The following is an 11132-nucleotide window of genomic DNA, read 5'->3' on the forward strand; positions in this document are numbered from 1 at the left end:
CCATTATATTTATTTATTCCGCAGACTAATCAGCTGTAGAGATAAACAAAAGAGAGATACAGATAAGATAAGATAAGAATTCAATTGCATGTTAAGTATTAGATTATAATTAAGTTAGCATTGACAAGATAGATAGGAGAGATACTTAATTATATTAATACAGATTTCATTTAACCCTCTTTAAGCTAGTTACCTTAAAGAGAAGTCTTCCTCTGCACGTACTAGTGTACGTGAAATAACGTAAGACACCACTCGCAACTGAAGCAGTGCGAAGTGGACTTGTACTGAAGCAGTACAAGTCGTAGTGCCCCGTTACAGCTTCGGAGTAAGCTCCATCGTGACTTGAATTTTGAATATAGAGATTTGAGCTCGTACGAACCGCGGATGATCCACTTGCTGCTACCAACTGTGGCAAGGTTGAACAACTTGGAGCAAGAAACAGAAGAAGCTTGCACTCCATCACCAAATTTGATTAGGATAATCTACGTTACGAAAATACAGTAATAAAGCACTTATAGAAACATTGTTATAATTATATCGATCCTTTTTAATGCGATAAAGTGCCCCAACTTACCTAAACAGATAATTCCGTGTTGTCTGGCGATTGGCTAGCTTAGAAATAACTGATCTTTCACCAAACTTTTATGCCAAAATCAATTCGTAACAAATGTCGTCTATAATTCACAGGTAAGAATGGGATTTCGTCTCGAGGAAAATATCGTCGCAGTATGTGCGCCATCCGCAAGCAGGCAAGCGGAGTTGCTACTTTGTCAGGCATTTTTTGAATCCTGCCGCTTTTTGATGTATGCCTCAAAGTCGCTACTGGTGATCCTGGCGGAAATGCCTCCGGTTCCAATGTCTTCTGCTAGTATTCAGAGCAATTGTAACACTAAATTCGTGCTGTGGCAAGTCTGGGATGCACAGCATGCCATTCAATGCGTGCGGTTCAACTCCAGTAAAATTGCGGCGCGTGGCGCGCTTGCACTTTTGATTGATAAAGGCGGCGGCGTGATTCTAATGCCTGCAAGCGCCACGTCCAACAGAGCGGCAGCCGTGGCTTCTCGAGCTTTAGATAAGGGAACTCGCTCACACCCGTCATCCGGGTTCTTAAAAGACGACTTTTTATATAGTTATGATTACGAGAAGACTCATCTGCATCTCCACTTGCCGAAATGGGCCGAGTCTGCGCGCTGGCAATGTGACGACCGCCATCTGAATCATTTAAAGTGGGTCGAAAGCGGAGATGACCTCTTTCTTCTGGGAGCTGGCGAAAAGCTATATATTTGGAAAGTTGTGGACGACTCTGTGCAGATTTATTTACAACGCGCAGTCGTGTTGTCGGGTGGCGGAGGATCCGACATGGACACATCTCTACCGATTTTCCACGTGTGCCATTTTGATGTGACACCTAGCGGTAGATATGTGGCAACAGCAGGTATCCATGATCGCATTGTGAAAGTCTGGGATCTAGGTGCACTGTCACCGCATGAAAGTTCGCCTGAGTCCATATTTCTTGCACATACCCGTGCGCTTGTTTCCTTAGTATGGTCGAAAGATATTAATGTGTACGACGCGCGATCCAATGATGCCACGACTATGGGAGCGTATGATATGTTGTTCGCACTTGATCGAGCTGGTAATGTGTACATTTGGAGGGCAAATGTCGCTCCGTTGAGGAATTTTGTATTATGGAAACATTTTACTGTCACGGATGTCTGTAGTTATTCGTTTTGGGATAATGATGCAAATTTTGGAATTGTTTTTCAAGAATTCGGCTTAGTGAATCATTATTGGGCTCATGATTCATCGATTTTGGCATCGTCGATCCATGAATCAATGCTGAATGAAAATACTGTGATGGATGCACTATGTTTATATCACTATGGCTGTGGCTCATTAAAGGAGGCGTATCGAAATAAGTTACAAAGTCAACGCATGAATAATGTTACGAATATCAACGCTCAGCTGCTTCAAGACCAGTATAATGCGGCGGCTGATAGTCGTGAGGGAAAAGCATTCATTTGTGGGAACGCAGCGCTCGAGAAGACGTTCTTAGTGAATTTAATGTATTGTGTGCTCAGTAATGGCGATTTCTGCATCTATCGGGTGGAAACGATTCACTTTACGGTACAATACGTGTTATTGAGCTTCAGTGAGAGTCAACTAACCGCATACCAATTTATTTCTATCTGTAATGAAATCAGGGCAATTCTCCCAAATTGTCGCTTCTCCTTCACTATCATTCCCTTCGCGAACAGCTCGTTAATGCAATCGTGTACAATGTCTGCTCATCTGATTACATAGGTATGCTTCTAAAGTTTCTGTGGCGTAAATTAATGGCTTACCGGCTCTACTGTCAAGACTATAATGGCTCTGCAGGTTTTATTTTGGAAGTATTGTATCAACAGAAAAACAAAAAGAGTCAATTATTTTGCGCAAAACTATTACTTAAAGCTGAGAGCTGCTTTGGAAAGACACGCAATGGGTCAGAACCTTTTTGTGTTCAAAGTTGCGAAGTATATCCTGTATGCAGTAGCTTAATGAGTGCCACAGAAAAGGAACATGTTGAAGCGGCATCAATTTCAAGTGTAAATGAAACGCCAGGATGCCATTTCGAATCTCAAGACGATCCAGCTGGACTTCCTGTCAAGGTTGCTGTCACGAACATGGCTAATAGATTGAATGTCTTTATGGGTAGCGGGTCGTTGCGCAGACAATCAGTTGCCTCTCAATCGAATACTGACAACGTTGAGGGCTCACTCACACAGACAGCGTTTTTTTCAAAGCGAGGAGTGATTTACATGGTTATTCAGGGAAAGATGCATGTTGCAATGGTAATTTCTGGTGGAAGACTGACAGGAAATGCACCAAATGATGTTGGTAATCCAGAATCTTGTAAAACAGTGTCACTTTTAAGTCCCAAGAATAATGCGTTGACAGTGGCTTTGTTTTATATAGATGATAATAAAGAAGCTGATTCCTTAGGTGAATTGATCGCTGTTGAAATTCCTGATTCTATAAAGACGAAATGGAACAAAAATCCACCTTCAGGTCTTTTTCAACGAACGATAAAAGATTGCAGTCTGGTCATTGGCCTTCACAGAGGTGAAAGTAAGCTTACTCTCTGTTTATTTTCGATCGAGGGAAAAACTTCTTCCATCAAGCCATACCGAAAGACTGCAGTCGATGTGGCCACCAGCAAAATTTTGGGTATTGTTAGTGTTCCACTACTAAGTATATATCAAGTCATTTTCGCAACTTTTGACAGAGATTTGCAGCTGACTTTGTGGAACGTTGCATATGCCGATGAATTGCTTATCGTGAAACCTGCTCACCACGTAAATATTGGCACGTTAATAAAAACTGCTTCTCAGATGCGAACGTCTCATACTGCATTCAATATTGAAGACAAGGAACTAAAATTTAAGTGTTTTAAATTTAGCTCTTGCGGGAGAGTTGCGATCCTGTTTAAAGAGGGTAAAACTGAAGCTTATAATAAGATATGCATTTTTCCTGCGATGGAATGCTTGTTGGAAGGAGTTGTCAGTATATCGCAAAAGCAATTTGGCCAAGTAGTTGCGTTAGAGTGGACTCCACCGATTACCTATGAGCGAGACTGCGAGCTTATTTTCCTGACGACTACGGCGATCGGCATGCTAAAGTTTGATTGCGCTTTGTCGACTAATAAATGGAGCATCATCTGGTCATCTAGTCGCCTTGGTTTAAGACCCGTGAATATTTTATCAATCTCTAGCTACCCTTACGGTCTTGTCCAAGTCGAGTCCAGTTTTGCGCACTTTAATCTTCGAGACATTGATGGAAACTCCCTGTCTGAGTCACATCCGCCCTTTCAATCGCCAATATATTATCACGAACGGCCTCTTGTCGATCAGCCATTCACAAAGAGCTTTACTGCGCACCACCCGATAACGCTGATGTACTTGCTCGCTCGTGGGTCTTTTCAGACACTTGAGACTGTTCTTGAGCACATGAAGACCAAAATTTTGGATCATGAAAAAATGTGTTTCTTACAAGCGACAGACGACACAGCGCTTCGAGGTCTTCCTTTAATCTCGCTCTCTCAGCTGCTTACGTCTTTTTATGAAACATTGAGCGATGAACGATCAGACATTTATCTAAGAGGCAAACAAAAAAAGGGATCTATAGGCACTATATCTGGTGCAGCTACGTCGGCCCCAGCTAGAGCTTGTGACCTTTTTGCAACGAAGCATGATTTACCTCGCCGATACAACATTTCTGACCGAGGTTTGGATATTGCAAACACATTCAATACTTCTTCTTATCCTACTTCAATTAATTACCCTGCTAAAGCAGCAGCAACATTAAAGTCGAAGCTAACAACAGATGAGTTTCGTACATTTTTTTTCGAGCACAAGCGCTATTTGACATTCATGACATCTCAAGAACAGAAAGCTTTCCTCGCAATCGTTGCTGGCACTAAGAGAACTGTATGCTGGGAGAATGACAGCAGCCGGCCGAAAGACGAAGCGGCTCTTCGTTTCCAGGCATCTTTGTTATGGCCATCTTATCTCTCAGCTAGCGCCTTACCTAGTATGACCATCGCAAAAGAACCATTCAGAAATCGAGCTAAAAATATTCGAGCCGTTGCTAGCCTTTGCTCTGAACAAATTGCATGGGGAGCACTTAGTGATTACCAATCGGAAATACTGCAAGAATGCTTATCTGATGTTATTATGAGCTGGAATGAGTTTCAGCACCTACGACTACCGTTTTGGCTTAAAAGCTATGCAAAGCTATTTCATTTTGTAGAAAAGGTGGCGCAAGTTGAATATGCAGCAAACCGAGATCCCTTTGCAGTCGCTGTATTTTACGTGCTGTTGGGAAAAAATAATTTATTGGCTAGCCTGTTCAAAATGGCCAATGAGACACGTATTGCTGAGCTTCTGAGCAATAACTTTAATGATTCGCGCTGGATAAATGCCGCTTTAAAAAATGCCTTTGTGCTGAAGACAAAACAGCGTTACACACTATCGGCGGCATTCTTTTTACTTGGTGGACAGATTACTGAAGCAGTGTCCGTGGCAGAGAAAGCGGACGAGACGCTCGTACTGCCATTTCTTATCGCTCGCATGTCAGAAAGGTGGGACTTTGAAGGTAATGATAATTTAATGGACGAGCGTGGTGAAGTGTCTGAATCTCAAGCATCATTTACGGGCGTCAGCCCAAGCCTTAAAGTATACGGAAGCCACTTGGGAACACACGATAACTCGTTGGACGCGACAAAAGTGTGTACTGACTTTCTTCGCACTACGGTTTGGGCAAAAGCCTCCGAGTGTGGAGATGTGTATATGTGCTTCTTAATTAAATACTTGCTGGGAGAAAGATCCGATGCCATTGACATTTTGGCGAGCCCACCGGCTGTCGAGATACAAAGCATGTTTAGTGATGCAAATACCGATTTATCCAATTTGTACTGGTCAGCATTTGGCAAAAGCTTGCTAGGTGCCTGCGATTTATTACGTTTTCTACGAAAGACTATTGTGCCAATAAAGCTAGCTTTGAAAGAAAAAATTGTCAGGCTTAATACTATAGCCATGCTTCGTTTGCAAGGTGCGGGGCTTGGAGTTTTAGCGCTGATTCACCAGCGTGATACTTTTAATTTATTTCAAGACTTTTGTCGATCTAGCGCTTCAAGTTTGGATGTAGCAGCATTTTTGGCTTGTCGCGAGCGCATTATACATGCCGCATTAGGAAGTCAAGTAGATTTTTTATATGCCACCTTTACAAAATCGATGTGTGAAGCTATGACCACTTCTACCAGCTCGGCTTCCGATACGGAACTTGATTTTGAAGATCAATTAAACCAAGAGATTCAGTGCATTGTCCGCTGTGGAGAAAAGTATGCTATACCGGGGGTCCTGGAAACGAGCAAAAAGCGCTTAGAGCACAGAATCAAACATGCTGTAGTCGAGTCGCTAGTAAGCTCCGGTCGTCTTGCTGCAGTGCACTTTCTGATTTCTAAGTGGAGAAATCAATTTCAGGGACCAGCCAGACAGTTTGCGTTCACGAGCTCGCTGCCTCAAATTGTTGAAAATATCGCGGAAGAAATTGTGACTGTAGCTTCGGGAGACCTCATGTCAGGAGCCACTGACCACGCACACACCCGCAAAATTGATCAGGCATGCTCAAATCTGTTGGCTATGGCAGAAAGACTTTTGCTTTGGCTAAAATACATTGATTTGAAACCAGCAAAGAAACAAAAATCGTTGCCATACCGCGACTTTTATCGTGTTGCAGTTGCAGCAGTCTATAGTGCCATCTGCATCTGTTGTCGCTATCTGAAATATCCATGCTGCTTGTACCAAATTCTTGACCTAATCTATCAGTACAAGGGCAAATTAATTTCGATCTCGCAAGAAGCTTTTGATGATATCGCTAGGGATGATACATGTGTGAACTGCGCTTCGCTTTGTCGCTCCACGCCCAGAGGTCCAGATGTACTTGATGTAGCATCGCTTCAACAAGATGTCCCAATACTTTACCGTGCTATTTGTATTTTGATTATGGAGCTAAATTCATTTTCATCTGCAGTGAAAAGGAGCAGACTGCGTCATTCAATGCCGTCGCGCAATTTAGTCACCCCTCTTTATTCGTTTTGTTCATATTGGGAGATGGTCTTAATGATGGCGGCTGGAGAAATGCCTAATCATCTTCTCAAGCTTACGGGCGAAAACATTGATTCTGCAGGGAAACTAATTAAAAAACTAGTCGAAACTTGGAAATTTTACTGTCATCAACTTGCTGGCTTTGCGACTAAACATCTCTTGTGCAACATGGCTGGCGACTTCTTCCGTTCAATTCAAAGTCCTTCAAGCCCAGAGATTTCTAGTTTGGTAGTATCGCCTCGAGAATTGGCGTCACCAAGTCAAATTCGCATCACCAGTAGCCCTCGCGCTTTTTTTGTAAATGGCATCGGATCATCCCCGTCATCACGTCCCAAAAATAGGCGACACTTGCTGAAATGTGATTGTGAGACCTGTCCGTGGCTTCTTCTTGTGGAGCTTTTTACTGACAAGCATGAGCTTTTGCTGCGTTTGAATACACTTCTTAAATATTGCAATGATAACATAGAAGAAGACATACGCTGGGGACGCCTGCCAGAGCCCGCTTCTCGAAAAGTTGCCTTACCACGTTCGCAAAAATTAGTTCTGTCGCCTGTCGCTTTAAATTCACCGTCATTTTCGCGAGCTGCCAAGTTTGCAGATCGAAGTAAACGGCGAACGATGTCCATACCCACAGCAGCTGCCGTGCACGTGCAGTGTCTTTATCGCAGCGAGACGACTATTAGAGCCATGTGCTTCAATAGAGCTGCCGCTAAAGAACTGGAAGTGAGTGTGTGTAGTGGTAAAGGTATTTCACGCGCTAGCTTCATCGACGGTGCTGATAATTGTCACTTACAGTTCAAAGGCATGTATGCGCCACCTAAAGATTTATTTTTCTCGTCGACTTTACTGCAGTCTTCGCCAGTCAAGGAATGGCAAGATCCATCTGCAGAATGCAGTAGCAATGCGTCTCCTTTAAGAAGTTTGGCTGCTCGTAATATTCCCTCGCCGCTTCAAAATTCAGCTCAGCTACTTGCATCGCCATCGGAAGCGAGTTTCAAACCTACCGCAATGGCTTCGCATCCATACTTGCCACTTTTTGTGTCGGGAAATCAGAAAGGTCGCGCTCACTTGTGGGCGTATGACCGTCTGAGTGCAGTTTGTGCGTTTCAAACCAAGGACGTTATGGCGGTACACAAGTGTTCGAGATGCTTATTTTATTTCTTGCTTATGTTTGCTTTGCTCTCTTGTAGCCATACCCAACAAGTCCGCCAATGCTTTCTGGTTGGCGAAGTATCAAGGCGCTGAAATTCGACAATCTTGGCCAGCAGGTACGTTAAATAGAATAGCTTAGTATTGGTCATGACATCTATGATTTCTGTTTTGATTGGTTACAGCTTGGAGCCGTGGATGCTATGGGGCAGTTTTTCATGTGGAAATTTTCTGAGCTGGATAGAGCTTCTTATTACAAAGAGATGGTGGTAAGAAGTGTGACGTTCTTCTTTATAACTGTGATGGGATCTAGACTTATGACATCTTGTGCGATTAGTGCCATGACAAGGGCGCAGAAGACATCGTCTTCCTTAATTCAAGCAGCAGCATTGCAACAGTCGGAACCTCATCTGAGTATTAGCTATTCGTATTTTGTTCATTTATCCCAACTTGCGATGGCTAAACATTTGTGTTCAGAAAGAAAAGTTTGTGCGTGTGGGATACGCTCCTACCAGCTTCAAAAGCTCTTATTATGGCACCAGCTTGCCACCCCACAGGAGCCACGGCTGTCGCATATTCTTCAATTCATCAATTGCTGATTACGGGAGGTTCCGGTGGCGCATTAAACATTTTCGATTTGAGGCAGCGACGTTTCCTTCATTCGATTTCTAATGCCCATGAGACTTCAATCAAGACAATTGTGATGCACCCAACTGGTGAATGTGTGCTGTCAGGATCAGCTGGAGGCGACGTCAAAATCTGGTCTCTGCCAATTTTCCGGGAGGTTGCATTTTTAGGTAAGGTGCACGTCAAGCCTTCATTCCTTGGAGGTGCTGCGACGAACTTTCTCGGTGATGCTGCGTCAAATGTGGCAATTAATATGGTACGTATTTTGTAGCGGTTGCTGAGCTTTCTGCTTTAACGTCTGTTTCGTTTGTTTTAGACGAATTCTTCGTGGGGTGTAACCGATGCCTTTGCATACAAAGATTCATTCTTAACTTGCGGTACGGACGGCTCTGTTCAGCGGCTTCTAATACCGTCGTTAGGAACCCACTTATAATCTCTATGAAAAGGTACGTCCTGTCATACAATCGATATATGATTATGTTCAAAGTGCCTGATTAAGAGCTACGATCTTTGACTGCCAAGCGTCATATAAATAAGACCGAGTGATGGAATATAAGACGCCAGTTCTTGGTCTGCCTGGATACGGACGGTAAAGAACTCTTAAGAGGTATTAAGGCATAACAGGGAATGCTTACGACAAAAGATGAGGAAGCCCCGCTACGGCTCTTTAGCTGGCTTCGGTCATGAAATACTTTAATGGATGCTGATCATGAAATAGTAAGTAGTTGGCTAAGTGGCTTTTATCAGGTAAAGAGACCGCAGCACCTGACAAATAATTGAAGTATCAGCCGCTGAAGCTGAGAGAAAAGTTTCGTTCGGTTTCTTGAAGCGGATGATCCGAGTGTGCCAACAGTATTATTTGACATGATTATAAAGAGCGAAATTACAAGGCGAGTCACCCGGTCAGAAGCTATTCGTTGGTGCACCTGTGCTGATCGCAGCAATGTTCAAATGGAAGTAGAGGATGCTAAAACCCAACCATCATGACCAGAATATGCTGAAGCGGAGAAAAATTTGCACATTTAATGATGCATTTTCTTTGTTAACTTAAAGGTTACGTCTGTCGGACTCGTAGAGGTCGTTCGTTAGCGGGCCACAAATGCTTCCAAGTGAAAAGGTAACCCAACAACATTTGTTAATTAAGCTGTGAAAGAGAAAGCGGAGGCAAAGAGAGAAAAGGATGACGATGCTGCTTTTCAAGTGAGCCCCAGGCAAGAATTAATTAAATTATAGCGAGCCACCGCTTGTCTTGATCTTTATGACAAACCGTGTCACCGTGTAAATTTACATTATTTTTAGGTGAGCAGCACCAGCGCGGACAAATTCGCACTTGTAACTGCTGGAGGTGCGAAGAATAAGGGACAAAATTTATTGCATCGGCCGGAAAAATAATATGGTTGGGGTGTAGGCGTTATAATGCTGATGTTTGGTGCACGCAGCAGCGATGGAGACGACATCCTGCATAATTGAGCGCACGATGAACCAGAATGCCCATGACGAGCATTGTAACGACTTGAGATACTGAGATGCAAACAATCCATTTCGCGAAACTTGCTCCTATTGCGACAATTTTAATTGGTCAAGCGAAAAAAAGCGGGTGACCACGATGTGCCGCTTCGGTGAACTCTTTGGCGGCTCGTGTGATTCTCTCAAATAGAGGAGCGGAGGGAGAAGACTTCTACCCTCAACATGTATCTTTACTCGCCGTGTGGTGCGATGATGGCACACTACATAGGGCAACTTTAGCCCGTGACAACGTTACGTCTCTTCGCAACAGATCATCTCTTGCCTGAAATTTTCTACGAAATCCGAGGACAGAAACTACCGTGAATTCTGAGTACTGAAATGCTTTCACAGGATTGTCGCTGTTTAATACTTATCCATACAAGATGCTGTAGTCAAGAAAAACAGCAAGAAATGATTGGTTTGTCGCGTACTTTTCGCCGAACGAGATCGCGTTGAGTAATGCTATAAATCCTCAATTATTAAAGCAGCCGACAAATCTTTTCCGCTTCGCGATCCAAACGAGTTTTTTGCACAAATTTATCATGGCCTGCGGCAAACTTGTCAAAATGCTTCTGCACACTAAAGTGACCCGCTACCTCGAGTTTAGAACGTAGATGGTAGTTACGTCGTGAAAGGCGGACGTACACACAAGGTTCCTGCTACGGGTGAGGAATCGCTGTGGTCATCATTGCTCATGGGTATGTTTGAGAAGCGCAAGTTTCGCAATGTAACGGGCTAAAGTTGCCCCTATGTTACACAGTCCCAGTTAAGTACACTTGGTGTACTTAAGGGGATGGTCAATTACAAAATAATAGTGACCCAACACTCGGGTGTGGTGCACATTTGTGACCAACCCTTGTGGATGTGAAGCACATGGGTACATTCACATTAGGAGGGGTGACGCCCAGCGTCATCCGTGATGACGGCTAGCGTCACCCGTTACGCAAGGAATCTACAAAGATACGCTCGCAATACATATTAAATGATATCTATAAAGATATCATTTTAATTGGTAAAAATAGGTATTTATATTTAATTCTATTAAATATAAATCAGTCTGAAACTACTTCCTACTTGGTAAGTGCGCACGAGGAGACGGATTACCGCTCCCGTGACATCACTTAACCAGAGTACTTAGTGTGTTGGGTGAGGTCGCTTGCGCGCCCACCACAACTACCTCACTGCACGCAAGAGAAGCAGGTT

At 43.4% G+C, this 11132-nt stretch overlaps 1 protein-coding gene across 1 annotated transcript; it reads left to right on the forward strand.

Moving 5' to 3' along the window:
* Window positions 1-693: 693 nt before the first annotated feature.
* CCR75_005459 (uncharacterized protein) lies at window positions 694-8856 on the forward strand (the record flags this gene model as incomplete). The annotated part of the gene is made up of 7 exons (XM_067963540.1): window positions 694-2127; window positions 2205-7775; window positions 7838-7915; window positions 7982-8065; window positions 8134-8210; window positions 8274-8679; window positions 8740-8856. 7 exons carry the CDS (start codon window positions 694-696, stop codon window positions 8854-8856), a joined length of 7767 nt encoding a protein of 2588 aa, XP_067822732.1.
* Between the last annotated feature and the right edge of the window lie 2276 nt (window positions 8857-11132).

The sequence above is a fragment of the Bremia lactucae genome (assembly GCF_004359215.1).
Source record: "Bremia lactucae strain SF5 chromosome Unknown BlacSF5_NotPlaced_17_SHOA01000003.1_2250557bp, whole genome shotgun sequence".
NCBI lineage: Eukaryota > Oomycota > Peronosporomycetes > Peronosporales > Peronosporaceae > Bremia > Bremia lactucae.